This window comes from Eucyclogobius newberryi, unplaced genomic scaffold, assembly GCF_026437365.1.
Source record: "Eucyclogobius newberryi isolate DKJ021-1_F unplaced genomic scaffold, fEucNew1.0.hap1 SCAF_15, whole genome shotgun sequence".
NCBI classification, from domain to species: Eukaryota; Metazoa; Chordata; class Actinopteri; order Gobiiformes; family Gobiidae; genus Eucyclogobius; species Eucyclogobius newberryi.
In genome coordinates this window covers 19,772,594-19,794,182 of record NW_027315779.1, presented here as the reverse complement: position 1 = coordinate 19,794,182, position 21,589 = coordinate 19,772,594, and the positions used below count along the sequence as shown (strand labels likewise).

The 21,589-nt window shown below is 38.8% G+C and overlaps 1 protein-coding gene across 2 annotated transcripts in view; it reads right to left on the bottom strand.

Annotated features, from left to right (window-relative positions):
• Window positions 1-21,589, bottom strand: part of abr (ABR activator of RhoGEF and GTPase) — a 101,435-nt gene that overhangs the window by 49,823 nt on the left and 30,023 nt on the right. For both annotated transcript variants that reach the window (XM_072446595.1, XM_072446597.1), the window contains exons 2-7: window positions 15,024-15,205; window positions 10,678-10,770; window positions 8,126-8,311; window positions 6,137-6,244; window positions 5,751-5,811; window positions 232-284 (exon numbers count right to left, since the gene is read on the bottom strand). In XM_072446595.1, coding sequence (XP_072302696.1) covers window positions 232-284; window positions 5,751-5,811; window positions 6,137-6,244; window positions 8,126-8,311; window positions 10,678-10,770; window positions 15,024-15,205 — 683 coding nt within the window. The remainder of the gene's footprint in view (window positions 1-231; window positions 285-5,750; window positions 5,812-6,136; window positions 6,245-8,125; window positions 8,312-10,677; window positions 10,771-15,023; window positions 15,206-21,589) is intronic.

Here is a 21,589-nt window from a genome sequence, read left to right as displayed (position 1 = left end):
CAATTTGAGATCCATATAAAAAGCTTCTTAATCTCAAACTAAGGGAGCAGCAATAGTGTTTTTTAACCTGCATGGATCATCAATGCATGTAGAATAAACTAAATAAATAAACGATAAGTAGTGCACAACATCATGGTGGAAAAACCCTTACAAGCCCAATCAGTTGCAACTCAGAGCACAGAAAAAGACACTTATTTAAAATACAAGGTCAAATAGGACAGATGTACTCACATGAAGGACCAGGGTACTTCTAGTGACACGGTCAATGGGTTTGTAAAGGAGAGCTGCGAAGAAAGAGGGAACATATTGTAATAACCAACACTTTTTGATACAAAAACAGATCATAGTCAGGAATAACTGCCAACTCAGAACCAACTTTTGTCTTCAGAATGTTAACAAACTGCTTCAAGTGCACAGTTAATCCTGAGTGTTCATAACATTATAATTACACAACCGTCAAGTTTCTCCAACATCAGCCTTAAATTTTTTTAAATGTTCTCTAATTATTACTTTGGTGGGATATTCATGTGCAGGGTTGCAAAAGTTGGACATTTCTCATGGCAATTATTAAGAATTCACAGGAATATTATCCCTCGATCTGTGTTATTGATGCACAGAATTACATACAAAATGCAGGGACAATTTATGTATTGTGATGTTTTATTTGATTTAATTTTAATTTTCAAACAAAATTAAGGTGTTTTCATATACTTTTATTAGTAAGATAATATATATTTTGTAAATTAGACGTGCTTTGACCCTTGCCATATGTTGTGTATTACATTCATATGCACTTTAAGATGAGAAGCATTAACCACAATCATTCCATCAACTGAACTTAAACAGAACTTTGTATTGACTTCCATACAAAATATTGGGAGTGACTGCAGTGCGGCGGCGCGCGGCCGAAAAAGCCATGTTATTTTTGTGCCGGCCGCGCGCCGCGGCTCCTGAAACTGCGCCGCTATATGACCGCGTTTTAGTGCCATTTTAGACCGCGCCGGGTTAGGGTTAGGGTTAAGGTTAAGGTTAGCCATGAGGCTATAACAGGCTATAAGGGAAATGCCGCGGTCCCTGAAACTGCGCGGCCAATTGACCGCGCCGCGGCTCTCCAGCCACGGCCCAAAATATTAGTGATTGCATTAAAGCATTCAATATTTCACAGTGAAGCCACTCTCAGGGTATTTAACATGCATCCTAGTCCCCACAATGACACTGCAGCCTCCCATTGGTGCTCAATCTCCGCTTCAGTTGCTACTTGGCAAACTGAACACACGTCTTTTCTACATTTTGTCACAGCGCGACCACAAACTTAATTACACTGTAATGGCAATTTTTGTGAAATAACGACACAAAGCGACACGCAATTGTGAAGTGGAAGTAAAATTAACTCGTGAGGAACTCGTGAGGAACTCGGGAGGAACTCGGGAGGAACTCGGGAGGAACTCGTGAGGAACTCGGGAGGAACTCGGGAGGAACTCGGGAGGAACTCGGGAGGAACTCGGGAGGAACTCGGGAGGAACTCGGGAGGAACTCGGGAGGAACTCGGGAGGAACTCGGGAGGAACTCTGGAGGAACTCTGGAGGAACTCTGGAGGAACTCTGGAGGAACTCTGGAGGAGCTGCAGAGATCCACAGCTCAGGTGGACAGGGACTCTGCCTTTATAGAAGAGTGACAAATGTAGTGTAAAACTAACAGGGCACGAGACTCTGAACACACCATCCTCACTTTCAAACTCGGTGGTGCAGAATCATGCTGTGCTCCTGCTTTTCTTCTGCAGGGACTGAGAAGCTGCTCAGTGTTTATGGGAAGATGGAGCCAAATACAGGGCAATCTTGGAAGAAAACCTTTTGGCTTTGGAATGGTTTAAAACAAAAAATATTCATGTGTTTGAACGGCCCAGTCAAAGTCCAGACATAAATCCAGTCAAAAGTCTCCCACAAGATCTGAAAACTGTTGTTTACAAATGTTCTGTATTATGTATTAAAGTTTGTGGTTGTGACGTGGCAAAATGTAGAAGAGCCAAGCCACTGTATACAAAGGGCCATAGTGGTCCCCGTACCAGAGGTTGAGAAACACTGCCATAAGTCACTGTCATAGTCAGTAACAGGTCAGACATATATGAAGGTGAGGAATCCCCAAGAGTAAATGACACAGGAAAGACTGGATGGCCACACAGGGAGAGAACAGCAACTAGATGTAAACAAGCAGACAGGCGTAGGTGGAGGGAATGGAGGAATATCTCTTCATGGTAATAAAATGAAACGACAAAAATGTCTCAGGGTCCCAAAATAATAACATTGCTAGTGTCAGTGAAAAAACAATTTCTGGGAGGTTTAAATAAGCAAGATAAAAAGTCCCCTGGGCAATTCTTTGTGCCGCGAGTATGTTGTGGGTATAAGCTACAACTTAGACAAATACATTGACTGAGTAGATTCATGAAATATTTGTTAATAGTTTTTGGATTGGTGCAAAAGTAACTGCACCTTTAGTATCATCACACATACTTTAAGTTAACCCTGTGAACAGTTTTCATGCAGGAACGCCAAAAAGAATGCTCCACATAGATTCATTGAATGTCTTGCTCAGGAAATAGTATTTGATGGCATTTGTAAACACATTATTCTGTTTTCAGGTTCTGAATGACTACTAGAACTAAACTTCAGTAGCAAGTCCTGTAGTACAGTTGTTGAAAATTAGGTATTGTTAAAGTGCTAGTATTTTGACATTAAATTATATTTTCAAATCTATTATCCTCCACAAGAAAGGTAAGTGAGCAAACTAGCAAACAGGGACAGGTTTTAGATATTGGATGAGCTTTTTTGGAAAAGCCAGAAGAGTGTGTCTATGCTGATAAGAGCCGTTTGGATTCATGCATGCAGCACAGGTAACACCAAACACTGAGGTACAGGGACAAGAACAAGAACTTAACCAATTTAAAACACAAAGATGGCGGTCATCAACATGTTACAAATCCCAGATGAAATGGTCTTCACTTCAAACAAAGACTATATTGTGCACAGCACAGTCATAGTGAACTCTAAACATGCATAATGCTTTCCATACATGCTCCCAGAGTGAGAGCAAAGAGAATGTTCAATAGAGGGCCATGCTGATGCTCTTTGAAGCTCCTCACCCTCTGGTCATTAGTAATGCAGACTATCATAGGCCCAGACTCAGTGGACCAATACTGCAATACATGACAGCAGTGATACATTACTCTATACAAGTCTTTTCATACCCCAGACAAAGACTTGAACTGCAATGATCTACTTCTATTACTTTATTACAATTTAAATATTGCTATCAGTATTAGTCATATCAGTTGTTCAGCTGCAGGACATGTGATGAATTTAATTTTCAACTTCATCATTATCTTACCAACAATACTTAAAATGACAACTCCTTTATATCGCAAATACACATTTTAAACCCGTTTACCACATTATCTCCAGCGCGTTTTGCCGTGACTAAGGCTGCAGACTTAGAAGCGTCAGTTCTACCAATGCAAAACACGCTAAATCTTCTGTTACACTCTCCTGCGCGTCGCGTCTCCCCCCCCCCTCCTGTGGTGTATTTTGGGAAAACCCGGAAGAAAAAATCTTTGGAAATTGAAATTATATTTATATTTCGCCCGCCTGTTTAAAAATCCGCAAACCAAGTAATAAAATAACTGCGGCCTAACTAAAATTGTAATAACCTTGTATATGAAAATGATAATTATTTAAACGGAAACACTAATCACTACATTTTATAAAGTCTGATTTGAACTTGAAAAGTTATTGATCCATCTTAGAGCTATGGCTATCGACTTGTAATAAAATATATCAAATGGGTTATCTGCAAGTAAAAACTATTATGACAAAAAAAAGCTTCAAAGAGTGATTCCAAAAACAGATTTGTTGAATAATAAATAACAACACATCTATGCTCCTAATATACTCAAACGTGTAACACACTTAAACTGAATATTGAAAACACAAATCAAACAAGTGCAAGGACAAATGTGGGAGACTAAAGAAGTCGATCCCTTGTCTCACTGAGGCATCTTTGAAAAGCCACACTCAGCAACAGCAACAACAACAAAAAACAACAGATGTCGCTAAAATCAAGACACGTACATTTGCCAACCTTCAAAATCTAGCATTCAACATAATTACACTGGGTATGTGATGTAAGGCAGACTGAAAGCTATAAAATAATCATAAAGTATAAAGTGAGACGTTGCGGGGCATAGAAGGATTTGAAGGAGAGATCCATTGAAGCAAACAGGAGATGCCACTTTCATACTAAACAGAATCATATGTCGGATCGCTGGCTAATTTAGAGCTGCCATCGCAATTTGCATCTAATTCTGAGAAGGAGAGACTAAACAATGAGACGACAAATCAGCTAATAATGAAGACAATAGATGCTAGCTGCAACTAATCCTTAATTTGCTCCTGAAGGTTTCCCAGAGAAAAAGCACAGAAACTGTCTTAACAGGAGGAAAGTGAAAGTAGCAATGGATTGGTATTTCCACATTTGCTAAATGTCAGAATGTACTCTTTATTGTATTAGGTAGCATTGCATTGTTTCTAATTTGGCATCAATAGATCAATACATGCCATTTATAAAGCCATAGATACAAGAGGTATCTAATATTAATTCATCATATCTTAGACGAGACAGTATTTCAGAATTATCTTTTAGAAGTAGTAGTAGAAGTTGTATAGTTACGGTAGTGGCAGCAGCAGCAGAAGTAGTGTCAATAGTAGTGGTAGTAGTAGACCTGATTATTAACTAATTAACAATGGTCTCTTCAAAATACAATCAGTTGTTTATGAATTTTATCCAACACAAGTAATGTTATGCGGAAGGATTCAAGAATTAAAAAGAATTAAATTAAAAACCTCAATTGTCTTGTTCAAACTGAAAATGATTCTTTCACTCTCTCTACATTAAACAATAAAAGTAAATCTGACAAAAAAACAGTATTCTACAACAGCTGAAGTAAATAGCCCAAAGACACTGTAGTTAGAAAAGGTTAGAAAAGGAAATGGTCTTTTTTTTTTTACAAAGAGACAGACAGGTTTTAATTGCTTTTTGGAATAATGGATGATCGGCTCGAGGAAGGAAATTAAGAAGCAGACATTGTTCAGCTCATTGGTTTGGAATTTGACACCATCTTTTGGAAAATAGAATAAACAATAGATGAGCCAGGAAGTATTTTGTACTTTAGATTACCGTAGTATGTTTTTGCTCATAACAAAAGAAGCTCCAATAAATAGCAAAATAACATGCCAATATCAAAAACATCATGACTAAGGCTGAGATTTAAGACTGCAAGATTACAATAACAGTATCCGCTATCCATCTTTTTTTGGACATCCATTCCAATAACAAGACAGTCAAACTTGTTGTGCAGCCCTGTTGATATAGCACTTTAAAAGACGTGCTAATATCTTTATAAACACATCTATATTAACACCACTACACAGCCATCTAAAAGAGACACGATGCAAAAGTTACCGTAAGTGCAGTTACAGCAGACCCTCAGCACCAGCAGCACCTCCATATCCCTGCCTTTCTCTCAGCGCTCTGTCCTCCGACTCTCTGAGAGCCAGTCTGCTTACACATGCGCCGCTCCGCTCCCAAAGCCCACCACTGCATACACAAGTAGTGAGCGCAGCCGTGGCCGGGGGGAGTCTTAAAGAAGCAAACCTCTCACGTACACTACAGACAAGCTGAAGATGGAGATTTAAACTTACCCTCCATGGTCACAGTGCTGGTGCAGTCTTTAGACTCTTTTGGGCCCTTGACTTTGAGGTTCTGGAATAAAAGAGGGAAAGACTAATGTGTTTATTAAGTTTTTGTCAGCATTTTCAAAACTAATGAAAGCAAATCTTGCATATTGGTCAAAGGCAATTGCATTTTCCTTCTAAACATATTACTTGGATTGTATGTATTGGCCAAGTATGTACACTTTTACTTTGAATGCTAAATATAGATGTTAACCATTGGCTTTAATGACAATTTCAGTGTAGTGCTTTTCTTTTGTGGATGTAACAGAATAGCTTTCATGCTCTTTTATGTCTTTACATTTTTGCAATTGGTCGGAATTATTTTTCACTGATCAAAAAGACCAGTGCCATACCTCTGATATCTTCTGAAACTGGCTGTTGGCTTGACTGCACTTCTCTGCCGTCTCCAGTGCGATCTTGTAGTTATCCACAAAGGCCTTGTAAACTCCCAGCTGGCTGGCCTGGAAAAACGAAAAACAGAAATGATAAGTTGTAATTAAAATAGCTTAAACAATTCTCTGCCTTAATTTTGAGATCCAAGATTGCTACTCACTACTTATAAAAAGTTTCTGAATTAAAATAGTTATTTCAGAGGGAGATTTGATGAGGCATTGTACCTTAATTTGTTTCTGCAGCATTGGCTGCAGGCTGGCCTCAACAGCATGAATATACATATACTCTCCTGCTTCTGAAGCGGCCCTCAAAGCACCTTGCACCCAATTAAATCAATACAACTGGACTCAGCTAAATACAAAATGTGTAGGGCTCCTTGTCCTTAGGCCCAGTCACATTTCCACCTGAAAATCTTTTCCTGGCATTATAAGAGTTCCCAGAGGATCTTTGGACAGAACTCGAACATGGACATGGCTCATGAAGAAATCATTTCACCTCGTCCATTCGCTAGAGTTTGATATTCACAAGACGACCTGGATCTGCATAACATAAGGGACTGCGGAATACACAGGTACTACAATAACAACACACAAGTCAGTGGAAATCCACTCATCCCCTGTAGGCGATACAGGGATCATTCTAAAAGTCAAATGTCCGGCAAGTGTCCGATATCATTCACATTTCAGCTGGAAAATTGGATTTTATTCTAAGCAAGATTACATAATTCCTCTCTCCGCCACAGGCATATCCATAATTCACCTGTGCAAATGTAATCATGAAGCCACGGTCGGCAGCTGGGGCCTTTGGTTTGAAAGAGGTGAGAGAAGTTGTATACGTTGGTGATTTGTGTCTTGTTCCGGTGGCTCCACGCTGGCACCACCGAGCGGGTAATTAAACCACCATCTGTGAGCAGCGCTGTGACTGACTAAATGTTTAGCTCCACTCTGATGTAGGCACACATACACAGCACAGATGGAGCAGAGAATACAGTCACAAGTGTCACTGTGAGGTGGGACTGTGTGAGGGAATAGTATAGTAATATTTATTCTGGCAAAGCAGTGGTTCCCAAACCTTTTCTCTCAACAACCCCCATTTTACACCTGGATACGTTGGCGACCACATCCTTTTCTTGGAAACATATCATAAACATCCCATCCCTTCATTAAAATTCACACAATCAATTAATCTCTTAAAGGTGTTCCTCTTTGTGCTGCAGTTTTGTGTCTCAAAAGAGAGTTGGTAATAATCAACTGTGTCATGTCAACATCTTGACATGTCTATCCTTGGATTAAAAACTACAATTTCTATACTCTAATGATGATGTTAGACTTCATGTCAAGCCAAGCATAAAAAAGTACCCGCAATGGAAACAGACTAAGTCATTTCTCCAAAATGATTAAAATAACTAGATTTGTTTTGAGAGTTTGTTTCTTTTTCCAAGTTGTCATGGTATTTTCTACAGTCCTTTTACCAAACCCGTGTGTCTCGCAGAGCCAAATGTCACATATGAAACAACAAGACTCATTAAGGACAATAATCCTGTCAACAACACCACAAAATTTCATTCAACGTCACTGGAAATGTTTATGTAGCAAATTTTTTAACTCTCTTCTACTTGAGATTAATTTGACCCATTCTTGTGTTCCCTCATAGAATTCATTACCAGGTAAGAGTGAAAAATACATTTAGTTACTGTACTTTTGAATGTCTACTTTAAGTAAAAATAGGATAAGTAGTACAAGTACAGATTGTTAATTCTTCCTCTGCCTCTGCAGAATGACTGACGGATGCTGCTGCTTTTACACTCCATGGACTGGGGAAAATTAGAGCAGTCCAAAATAGAAGAATGACTAATAACCTTTTCTCTCCAGTTTCCTCCATGTAACTGACAGACTGACGTAGAAAAGAACGAAATAATGACGAGGCTAAAAATGTCGTGTCAGACTCACCAGCTTCTGAAACAAGTGGCCCACAGTGACCTTCTCGTCCCACTGCTGGATGTTGGGAAGTAAGGCGTCGTAAAACTCTTTGTGGATCTCAAAGATGTCCTGAATTTTGTAGAAGATGGTCTCGACCTGCTGGGTGGTCAGAACAGGCTGGGAGGTCGTGGCTGTGGCTTTGAGGGGACGCATAGGCTGGAAAATGAGTGAACAGAGAATCAAGGCTGGGCAATATGACAAAACACTTTTTTTCTCAAAATGATCTATCATGATTTTCTATTACATTTTAATTTGTCTTTCAATATTAATTTCCTGAACATAAACAATACAAACTTTCAATATTTTCCATTTAATAGATTATATAAATTCATGCATTAATGAATACATTTCTTCTTCATAAATCTGAACCACATGCTTTTACTGACAGAAAATGTATTGTAGTATTGTATTGTAATTAAAAAGACCTAATAAGCATATACAATAAGAATAGGAATGACTGAATCTCAAACTCGAAAATAAATATGCTTATGATTTTACAAGCCACTCAGCGTCAGCGCATCGTTTACCTAACCATGAAAAACCACACAGAAATAAAATCGTATATGAAGAAGAATGGAATTAATAATAATAAATACATACACATATTTTCTATATACAGTGAGGGAAGGATGGAGCGTGAGATTGACATGCGGATTGGACCGTTGTGGTGAAGAAGGAGCTGAGTCGAAAGACATAGCTCACAATTTACCGGTCAATCTACGTTCCTACCCTCACCTATCGTCATGAGCTTTGGGTAATGACCGAAAGGACAAGATCGCGGATACAGTCGGTCGAAATGAGTTTCCTCCGCCGGGTGGCTGGGCGCTCCCTTAGAGATAGGGTGAGGAGCTCAGTCACACGGGAGGAGCTCGGAGTATAGCCGCTGCTCCTCCACGTCGAGAGGAGCCAGCTGAGGTGGCTCCCTGGGGAGGTGTTTCGCTGGAGGGACTATGTCTCTCGGCTGGCCTGGGAACGCCTAAGGATCCCCCAGGAGGAGTTGGAAGAAGTTTGGGAGTCCCTGCTTAGACTGCTGCCCCCGCGACCCGGCCCCGGATAAGCGTAAGAAGATGGATGGACAAATTTTCAACTGTGTAATACTACGGTGAAAGGAATAGCTGTTGTAAATGACTTGTCTTGGCTTTGTTATTAACCTATAACATAATGAGACTAGATTTACACTTGTAAACGTTGGTTAAATGGAAGATGTTGAGACAAATCGCTACAGTAATCTATATTTAAAAAAAAAAAAAGTCAAATCAGAAGCCAAGGGAAAAGTTAAATTGATGCAAGTATTCGATGGGAGCATGTTGGTTTTCTTTCAGTTTTTAATACTAGAATCGAGTGCACAGTAATGTTGTAGGTAGGTGGATGGCATTGACAGCATAACCAATAAAAGTGTATCTTTAATATTCACATCCCAAAAACGTACCGCAGTATTTGCGTCACTCCGATAAGTACCTCGCACTTGCATTTCGCTCCTGCTCCAGGATCTAATCATGGCAGTGGGCACATTCAATTACAGTGTAGCGTTCTTGTACGTCACAGGGTTTGTGATGAGTAAGACTCCCACTGATGTGAGGACTCTTATAAAGGCAGATCAGACAAAAAAATCAGACAGAAACGCACTGCTACTGTTGACGCAAGTATGGTCTGTGTACAAGGATGCTTACAAGGAAGTTACAACCAAATTCAGAGTAGGATAGTGGATATCATGTCAGTTTACGGCTTTCTAATGGAACTGGTCTAAAAATGTGTGGGTTGAAATTAGGTAGAAGTATCAATATTGCAATACTGGCTAACACAATTATCAATATCAAAAATAAATATATCATCCGACAGAAATGTACAGATTTTAAAAGGAAAACCTGTGTAAAAAGCTGATTTAATTTACGATAGTACTTTCTCAGTCAAAGGATTGGTCTTGTATTTATTTGGAATTATTATATATTATTTTGTCACAAAGTAAATTCTACTACTGCAATAATATTGATATTGCAATTATTTCCAATATTGTGCAGTCATAATTAAAACTATTCTTTCTAAACTAACCATTCTATTGAATCTAGTCCAGGGTAAAACAAATATTGCACTACAGGAAGATTACCCTCATTCTGATGGAGGAAGTGTAGGTAGACAGGAACCAACTATTTACTGGCCAATGTCGCTGAGGAGGAATTGAGAATTAACCTTTTTTTTACTAGTATTTTGTTACATCTCTGTGGTGGGCCTTTTGTATTTTAGCACAAGTTTTGTACTGTCAAACAATAAGCGCTCCAAGTGTGGGATCATGTTACATATTATGCTGCAATAGACGCAGTTGGTCAAAGTGCAGCATGTTGTAGACGCTCAGGATATGACACACTAGCTCAGTAAGGGGAACCATCTTCAGCCATGTTCCAGGAAACTGCAGTCACTGTGGTCATACATAGTATTCAAACAGTACTGGCTAGTTCAAATGTAGCAGCTCATAGCGTTACATGGAATGAGTGACTGTTTTACTATATATTTTAATAGTGCATTACCAATAAGAGGGCTTCAAGTTGGTTAATGTAGATTTCTTCACTGGCCAAGAATCCAGAAAGCACCAGCTTCTTCATTTCCAGCCCCTTCTCTCCCTGTAGGAAATACAACACAAAATATATTAATATTTATTTGTAGTATATGAATATTTACTTTCATACAATAATCAAATTAACAGTAAAATAATTTTAATAACCAGTTCATATTATATCAAATGTACTGCTGGGGTTTTATAGACAGTAATATGATTAAATTAATTAATTACAGAGCACAATGCAATACTCTTTATGAAGCAATGAGTATATAGTGGTAAAACACATGTTCATATTAGTGAGAGATAAAATAATGCAAACACAGATGTTACAAGCTCTACTGATACACTCACGTAATTAAATGGGTTTATTTTGGTAACTAAACATTGGACTTCCTTATCCATGTTCAGGCTAGTTAAAAACGATCCTCAATTTTACAGATGTATTGTAACATGCTTTTCTAGGATTTATTATTGTATTGTATTGTGCATGTGTAACAAATCTACTTAAGGAGGGCAAGGAGCAGACCAAGAAATGGCAAAGATTAAATATTAACATGAAGTTTGATCCTTTCACTGATACTTCAAGTATGACACGTGATAATACACATGGAGTTATGACCTAATTTCTAACAAACAAGCACCTAGTCACTGTCATGGAGGCAAGAAATACTGCTGACACATTTAGGTAACGCTAGTAAAGTAATCTCCTAAAAATAGTAATTTAAGCCCATCAGCCACTAAAAATAATAATAAATAATAATAATAATAATAATAGTAATAATAATAGTAATAATAATAATAATAATAATAATAATAATGCATTAGTCTTATTTTAGCACTTTATAATTTTGTGCATTATTACTTCACTCCACATTCACCATCCCAAATCACTCACACATTAAATTCATATCAGACAAGCTGGGTGAAGTGAAGACAGTTTGCATTAGAGTCATTCCTCCCCTACTGCGGTACCTGGTGTTCAGGGGGCTCCTGTCCAAATACTATCCAGGCTAATTCCGCTTTAGCTCCCAAAATCAGACGAGATTGGGCATTGACAAGGTGATACGGCCAAATTTGTCATTATCACGTTGTTAGGCCCAACGATATCAAAAGAAAAGTCGATTGTAACTAAAATGAATAAATCTGGTTGCAGACATGTCAGAGACAACCCCGTTGCAAATGTATGAGAAGTGCAAGACATGGAGTGCAGAACTTTTTTCCATTCTGACAGTTGAATACTTTCCTAAGCTGTACAAAGAGCTACTGTGTTAGGCAACAGGGTCAAGATGAGAAATACATGTGGATGGAGAGGAGTTTTCCGTGGCAACCAGCTCCTCTTTCTAGGACTGGGAATGACAAAAAACTATAGGATTAAATAATGCATTAACCACTTTTTATAATTATCTATTTAACTCTCTACCTCTCTAACCACTATCACTAACATGTTGTTTAAAATAAAGTGTGACTCTTTATCTTTATGTCTCCTAAACTAAAACAAAGAAGTAACCTTTTCCTTGTATGATGAATGTAACTGTATCAACAACAACAATAACAACAACAACAACAACAACAACAACAACAACAACATAAACCAATTATTGGCTTTAAAAAGTATTCCAAGTGCAAAGAAACTACTAATAACCCAAATCCTCTACATCCCTCCTCTTTTTCTTCAGGGCAAAAACTTGCGATGAGCAGCCGAACAGCCAGAGTAGGAAAGCATGTGCTCCTCAGGCCACACTTAACAACTATTGACTGTTACACACCCGCCGCACAGATGGCCAACAGCCACATGTCGCAGTGCACACTCCAAAAGGGCTTCCCACTCTGCTGGATTAGACTCTATGTGTACGTTTACGAGTCTGTCCCTTCCTCACCTTGAACTGTCTATGCAACGGAGTGATGGGCTCCAGCTCCCCATCTCCACACTCAAACACCTCCTCGTTCTCCTCCAGCACCCTGTCCAAGTATCCCAGGACCTCCTCCTCTTCCTCCTCCATGACGAGCTCCTAAAATCCACTGTCCCCTCTTCTCACTATCCCCTTCTTTTGTGCGGCCTGTCCGGACACATCAATATGTTTTTTTCCACCTTCACGCAAGTCGTCTGGACATCGAGAACACTGAAACACACAGAATGGACCCGCCTACGTTCGCCCCACCCCCTTCCCCTACGCCGGGCTTCCTGGTTTGTGTGTGTGTGTGTTCCAGCTCGGTCAATAGGGTCTGCCCTCTCTCCAGTTCTGCCCCTCCCCTAACAACAAGCTACATCCAAGCCACTTCCTTGATATATATTTAGGGCATTAGGTTATATTATTATAAGTTGTACCCATTTGGTCTAATACTAGATCCTGTTTTTCAAAAAGATTGTTTCGATCCTCCCCTTTTGGAGTTTTATTATTCCCCTCTCGCCTCATCTCACTTTCTGACCATTGTGTGTTCATTGATCTGTGGAGAGACTGGTGTGCTGAGGCTGGCTAAAGCACTGCTTACTGTCGCTAATTGTAATTAAGGTTCACATAGTTCAATAGGCTGGAAAAGAACACCGCATTTAGCTGTAATCTAAGTGAAAGCTTGGTCTGACCATTATCTACTACTGCAATCTGCAAAGCGAAAACTTAAATGACATTTGTGAAAAAGAAAATTCTATTTTACAGCCGAGCTACCAAAAAAAACATATTCTTAGGCCCTTCACTATCAAACGGTACCTCAAGTGTCTGACCAATTTCAGCACACCCTTGTTGATTTATTTTTATTGATAGAAATTAAATTGTGGCAATTTATGTAATTTAATTTGTAATCTACTATGTAGATTATTATGTAGAAAAGGTACAGATAATTTTATCTATACCCATAGGTCAAATTAGTTTGTAGTTGGAGCTGGCTTCCATACAACACACACACAATATAATAAAAACAGCCATTAGATCATAGATTAAAAACAATTAGAAAGTACCCCAGTGCTGATCAAAAAGAAAGATCTTCTATAAAACCATAAAACGTTTTAATGTTGACATTTATAGTCAGCATTAAAAGGATCACACTGATGAACAATTACGGTGCAAGTTGCATCTTATTTAGAAAACAAACGGCTGGGATGAAGGTGTTTTTGAAGCGCTTTGTTGGACGAAGCTGAAAACCCATCATTTACAATGGCCTTTGCCAAACTGATAGGATATTCGTTTTTTTGTAAAATCGTATAACTTATAATGTATTTGAAAACGGTAAATGTGTAAAGTAAAAGTGAAATCAATTAGAAATCTAAATTGTAAAAAATAGACTGTTAAGAAGATCTGCTGACAAGAGGAAAATGGGGATATTACTAGTAAATAGCGGCGTAAGGTTTACGTCAATCATGCATGTAAAAATGCTGAACATACTGTATGCATCTAATACAAGAGAAGTGAATGTCTCATGTGCAGAGGAAAAAGTGCTTCAGTGGACCTTTCAGGAGAAAATCTCCACAAACACCTGCACTTTAAATCTCTCTGTCCATCAGAATTATTATACAAACTGCATGCTGTTAATTAAACAATTATTCATTTATCAACCTTTAACGACGCAAGTAAGTTGGAACTAGCCCTTCCCTGAAACCGCCACTAGATGGAGCCCCATTCATGTTTTTACTTGGTCCATCTAATGGTAATGTGAAAAAATGATGAGGTGTATTAGAAACCATTTTGGAATAGACAGTGGTAATAATTGCACATAAAAGCAAGCTATTTGGGCTAGGCTACATTATATTAACACACTATTTAAAAATACAACTGACAATGTCCCTTAAGTAATGGTAGGCAAGACATGTAAGCTGGGTAAAATTATAGTCTGTTTTGGAGCAGGTGTGTAACTCAAGGTTAGTTCAACTCCAGCTGTGTCTCCCCTGGGCGCCAATCACACTTCCAAAGGTCACATCTAAAGCTTAAAGCAGAAACATAAATGCTTATACAATATTGATAGTGAAAAAAAAAAAGTGTGTAAGGTTAGTCATTTAATTATTCAATATCCATGTAAATTTACACACAAGTTTTAGCTGACAAAGTAGAAGCTTAGTGTTCTATCCATTTTTTTATGCAACCTGTTCAACCAATTTAATATCGATGCACTTGTATATTTACTGTGTTTCTCCACCAGTGTGTGAAAAACAACCTTTAAGGAACATGCCACTGGGTTCATCAGTCTCTCACAGTAAAAAGTCACCTGTGAGTGCTTTATGATTTATGCTCTTCCTCTGCCTCACATCTGGCTCATTATTCCAGTGTCTGACCTGATGCTCTGGCTTGTACTTGCTCTGCTCATGTGTCTGTGGGTGTCTCTTACCCCAGGCAGCAGGCCCTCTGGGGGGGTGGGGGACACAGCTTCTCCGTTGGGGCCCAGCGGTGCACACTGCTGGGGCGACATGGTGGGGGACTCGTCGATGAAGCGCAGCGGCTCAGAGCCGTCCTGAGATTTGCCATCCTCTGTGCCGTCGCCCTCGTAGCCATCTGTGTTGTAGTTGAAGTCTGGAAGATACAGGAAACAATAAATCAGAGGGGGGGAAAAGTGACATAAAATGCTAGATGAAAACACGTTTCATTATTACAAATACAAATATATGTATTATTGTATCCTTAGACTTATTATAAGTCTAGATACATGCCGAGGATTGAGTCTGGTAGGGCATCCAACATAAATGTGTGTGCCAAATCATGTCAACAATGCAATTGTTATGATTAGGAACCACATAGAGCTCATAAAAAGGATAGCTAACGTTGGATGTTGTGGAAGAAAAATCCATTTTATGAAGACATTTGTAGGGAGAGAATTTTAAAAATGTGTGAGTTGAGGTCGGATCCTCATATCTTAATCACTGCAATAAAGGTTCCTCATAAGGTAAAAAATAACAACTCTAAACGTTACATAAAAAAACTATTACTAAAACTTCCAACGGTGTTAAAACACAGTCAATGTTGCATAAACTGCTGGCTGTAGGAGGAGTACAGACAAACTAATGACCCACATCACCTCTCCCACACAGCCTCATGTCCGTGAAACAACACGACAACCTTAATGAGAACTAATAGAAAAATAACAGCACAAGTCGGGCCAATTCCCAACTGGGACCACAAGTCCCATCACACTAATGTTTTGGATGCCTATACCAGTCCATCCATATCAGTAAAACACGGTAACCCCTGGCGACCGGACCACCCATCTGTTAATCTTCACCAAAACACTGCCTCCATCTGTTTTAATGCTGTTTACATCCCTCGCGGAGTCACTGTTGCCATATGTTGCATTTGTAGCTATCGGGCTAATGGCTGACAACTGGGATGAGTAGGTTTAGCAGATTAACCAATGATGCGCAAAGGCTACTGATGGTATGTGTGGATGCTGCTCTGTAAGAGGTAGTACTACTGCCATATATATGTGTACCGGTGGTCTTATCCTGGAAACAAATCTGTGTGTCCATCCATCCATCCATCTATCCATCCATTTTCTACCGCTTGTTCCCTTTTGGGGTCGCGGGTGACTGGAGCCTATCCCAGTGACTTCGGGCCTTAGGCGGGGTACATCCTGGACAGTGGCCAACTCGTCGCAGGGCCACCACCTCTGTGTGTATGACATTTTATTTAGTTTTTCTCACATCTGTTCAATTCATACCCAGTCTATCCCAGGACACTCCAGAGACACGGCAAATGAGGATATGGTTTGCACAAGAGATGAATCTATTTGTCTAATGTTATGTCCATTTTGGTATTTTAGAGACTACATGAGCTGTCCAATCCATGATGTAATATTCTTTTATGTTGTACATCTGTGTATCCTCTCATGCATTTGTATCTAAAGTGTTGTCTTTGTCTGTTAATGTGTTAATCTGTGTCATTATAGCTATTCAACCCTAACTGAACGTCTGTGAGTACAGTTCTGTGCGAGTGCTCACCATTTCTTCTCATCATGTGTGTGTGTGTGTGTGTGTGTGTGTGTGTGTGTGTGTGTGCGTGTGCGTATAAGAAGCGGACTATTGTGAAGATGGATCTCTCATGGGAATGGCAGCTGCTCCTTGGCTGTTCAACAAAAACACATCAGATGGAGATATGACACAGTCTACTGGGCAGCAGAACAAAGGGAAGGAGAAAAACATTTGTGTTCTCCAGATCACTGTGAGATTGCAGCAATGAAGAGTGCCATCTGACTCCATTGGACTGTAAGTGCCAGTTTATGACAAAGAATGTATGATGGCGTACAAGTCAACAAACACAATGTTTTCTTTCTGCACAAGACAATATTATGCCAAGCCAAGAGAAAATTGGTAAAACATGTCTTTATATGTATTAGTTGAGGTTTAATTATGAGAATGAAATGTCTCTATTGAATCCATTTTCCAATATATTGTCCACTTCTACTTGTGACGCATAAAGCCACGGTCCAGTGCGTGGCGGTTTAAATATTCAGTATTGGTCATGCAAACCTCTAGGACAGAGACTCTTTATAAGAGTGCACAGTGCATGTGGCCGCTAAGATGGAGACACACAGGATCTATTCTATTTTATTAAATTCACATCGTTCTTAAACACAAGCTGGTCTTTTGGCTGTTGTTTTTGGGACACTCCTCTGACTGTCTCTGTGTGCGCTGTAATGAAGGCCACTTCATCGACAGGGAACAAGTGCAAGTGTTTATCAGCACTGCCTGACAGGACCGAATGAAGGGCCGCCACACTGCACTAATGCGCCTGACAATCCCGCAGTGTGACAAGCTGTAAAATCAATGCTGCAATTGTCAGGGAGCACACTGCAATGTTGTCACAAGGCCTAACCTTCTAATACTAACAGCCACATATTTACTACATTTCATAACATAAGTGTGACTCTATACGACACAATTACCCCACTCATGACATCAAGTAAAAGGATTGGCTCTGAGAAGGAGACGATCCTGTTAGGGAATCAATAAGAGTTCAGACAGGGACATCACTGGAGTGCAAATGGACAAAAGGATGTCACATGGACACAGATGTGTCAAATTCAAATTAGGGATGTCAAGATTATTAGTTATTAGTAAAAAATAATTGTGATTATTAAAATAAAATGTTATAAAGCTGATCACAAACATGAGAAATAGTAGAATAGATGTGCTAGACAATGGGAATGAAAGAAATTTGAAGATTTCGCTGGCGTTTGGTCAAACTGGCTTATTGATGACAAAGATAGATGGATACCGTTTTTGAACTCAGCTCTACTTCCTGTAATATCCAACTTTTACTTTTCAATTTTTCTTCTCACTGACTGACTGCGGTAAAACGATGACAAATATTTACCACAGAGACTATAACACCAAACGAGGTAACAATTAGAAAAAGATGCACTTTAAAAAGAATCCAATTTGTCTGTTTCTTTAAATTTTGCAATAATATAAATAACGCACGCTGCCAGTGACTTGTGCTGCTTCTGGAGACATTTCTGCAGTATATTACATATGGTATTTTTGTTCTTTTCAGTGTAATGATAGAAAATAGAACAAACCACAAAGTAACAAACTCGATGCCATTATGCAGAACTCTTCATATAATATAGTGCACGCTCACTGTAGTATTTCCTTTCCTTAAATATTTCTTACCTGGGGGAGAGAAGAGAGACCGTAAAACACATCTCACTTCAAAAAAGAAAGCCATAACCAATACAGTGTACATCAAAACACCATTACATCCTTCTAATACCTGATCCTGTTTTTAACCACATTCAAAGCACATTCAAATTAGTCCTACGCAATTCAAAATACCTTTCACCTGTAAATAACACTGTCCTATCAAACATGGCACTACAGTTACTTTACTTAACATGAAAACAGAGCAACTGCACTCCATCTGTGCCACTCAGCCACTCCAATAAACGTGGCTGTGGATTAGTTGTATCAATTGGCTTATCTGGACAGTTGTCAAATTGTGTTTTAGTAAAGGTTTATAAAGCTGGCAGTGCTTATGCAACGTGCTACTACGACATAACGCAAACAATCCTGTACATCGCCCTATTGTGAATGATGGGCTGTTTTGGAGATGTGCAAAACGTTTATATCGAGTATATAGTTTATAGTAAATGAAGCTACAAAAAGAGCCGCTTTAAAATAAAAAGTTTAATAATTACACTTAAATAAATGTTGTTGTAAAAGACTAAAAAGAAGTGTATATGGCAAATTTGAAACACACATGAATAGAGAGGCCTGTTGTTGACAATAAGTGCACAGACACATCTACTGTTAGTGGAACAGTTAGATCAATGTGCCTGAACCTAATAAGGAAGCAAACCCGGAAAAGCAAAGGGAATAAATAAACAAAACAGCACAGCTCTGTGCGACAGCAACATACAGCGAAACTACCTCAGCAGTTTGAGAAGAAATGATCAGAGAACATTATATTACATACAGATTTGTGTATTTCCGAATATCTTTAGAAAAGGCTGGAACTATGGTACTGTTAAAGAAACTACTATTACTGTTAGGTATTGGATATTGCATATAATCGACTCAAAATCTATATAGAGTACCAAGCATTTTCCTTAGTATCAAAATTGAGTTTGAAATTTTAGTTCCATGACAATACTAGTTTTAGGGCTATTCATGGGTTTCACCTTCCTGGTTTATGCAATATTTTGAGAACTTTTTTGATTTCTAAAAGGTATAATATCTTGTTTTTAATAATTAACTGCTATGATAGTGGTCCCAATTTTTCATTATTCTTATTTTCTTTGCAGCAAAGAGGCCCAACAGAAAACAGAGGTTAAAAATATCCCTGGTGAAATTCTTTCATGATGCCTGTCCCCCACTTGTCAACATCACTAAGGCTGACTTCAGCGCTCTCTGCAGTCGTTTAACTGTGCTACTTTGTGCATCCACGTGGCGCAGGGACAAACTGCGTACAATGGAGTGTGACATCACCTGAAGAATCGTGGCTACAGCACTCTGAGAGTCATCTAATAGCATATTTGAGCTTTTTCAGTGATGTGTGTGACACATCAAGCTGCTCACATGTCCAGTGAGTGTTTTAGACAGACAGGGGCATCCATCACCTTTCCAGGCTAACACACATACAAAGAATTACACACATTGATGATGCAGTAGACAGTACAAATGTCAGTATGCAGGTCACATTCTTAAATATTAATGCATATCGTCACCTTTGAACCCATGCTTATAAATAATGTAACAATAGTGACAAAAAGGATTCAGCGAGTGTCCACAAAATGACAGTGACAGCAGCAACTCAGCACATAAACCACAGCTGACCTCAAGAGACATGACTCGGCGTTAATGCATGGGTGAGTCAATGCTGTTGTTCAAAGTTAAAGAGAAGAATAGATTCTCAGTAAGATGCTCAAGATTTTATGGCAAACAGAAAATGGATGGTTATCGAATTGTCCCCGTGATGGTTAAATATGTATTTCCGGGGCATTTGAAGTGCCCATCGTCGCCCCCCGCAATCTATGGGAGGAATACTGGCTCCTTTGTATGTTTGGGAAAGAAAAAAAAGATCTGACATCCATTTTTTTTTCATGTGTTGTCACGAGGGAGCTGCAGAGGAAGCTCTTTTGCAAAGGTTAGTTAGTTCTGTTTAAAAGGGGACATACAATCAACTATAATGGGCTTTTAACCTTGTTATTAAAGCCTTTCCTCATCATTAGTTTAGTTTAAGTGTTTCAATTGATTCTTGCATGTTTGAGTAATCCTGTATTGTTCTGCAACTGAGGCTTTCGCGCTCCCCGCCCACATCCCTGTACTTAGTGGTGACTATTTGAAAAATTAAGACTTCATGGGTAGGGTTCTAAGAAATATTTCAATAATGCGGTTTACAATAAACAAGATGTAAAATGGAGCTCTGCTTATGTATGTTATAGTTCAATAGTAGGTACCTGAAAAAGCCTTATATGTCTCCTTTAATTATAACAATTGCTTGGTAATGTTTTCTACCCAACCAGTAACAGCTCCTTCATGTAGTGAAAACAAAGCTTCTGTGCTCGAGTTTTGTGTATTTTGACATTTTGTACATTTAGAGTCATGTTTTAGCACAATCAAAATAACATAATCTGAATATCATCATTGGGATAACAAAAATACAGATAACCCTAACTCTAAACCTTTTTGCTTTCAGCAACTCTACAATCTCAAGTTGTGGCTGCAGTTTGTGAATTCAGCAAAGGACTTGAGTAGCCTTGCTCAGCACATTTCATGTTTCTTTTTGGGATGAGAGGCATCATGCCCTGCAGCCTGCAAACAGTGGGTTAAAAAAAAATATTTAAAAAAATAGCTCTGTACATTTAGACTATCCAGAATTATGAACACAGAGGCTCATAAACCATAGTAACATTATACGCAAGGCTGTTATGTACCTTCAGCTTTCTTCTGGGACATAATTAAATCATGAACATGTGAACGTGTTTATTATCCAGCCAACTGTGGTCGTGTATAGCATCAGATATGATTTGCTCAGGACGCGAACGGAAAGCAAGTGGAGACAGTTGATGAGATGATTAAAGTCTCAAATGTGTTATACAAGACATTTTCATTAAATATATACTGTACATTTGTCCAACAACGTGATACAGTAACTTGATAGATTTGGGGGTTAAGTGCAAGGAATATTGCAGTATTGTCTTTTCTCAGAGATCGGTATCAGACCATAAAATATATTTGAATTGGTACTGATATGTTTGTGCTCATGTCATGTGTCATGTTATTGCACCGTGCATGGAAAAGAAAATGGAAGAGCAATTAGGCAATAAAAGATGGATGTATCTTTACACAGTCATGCAACAAACTATTTACATTCTGTAATTATTTTGAAAAAGTTTAAAAAAAAAGAAGTTAAAAAGTTAAAACTTAATTTGTCATCTTCGCTACAATGAAAAGGAGATTT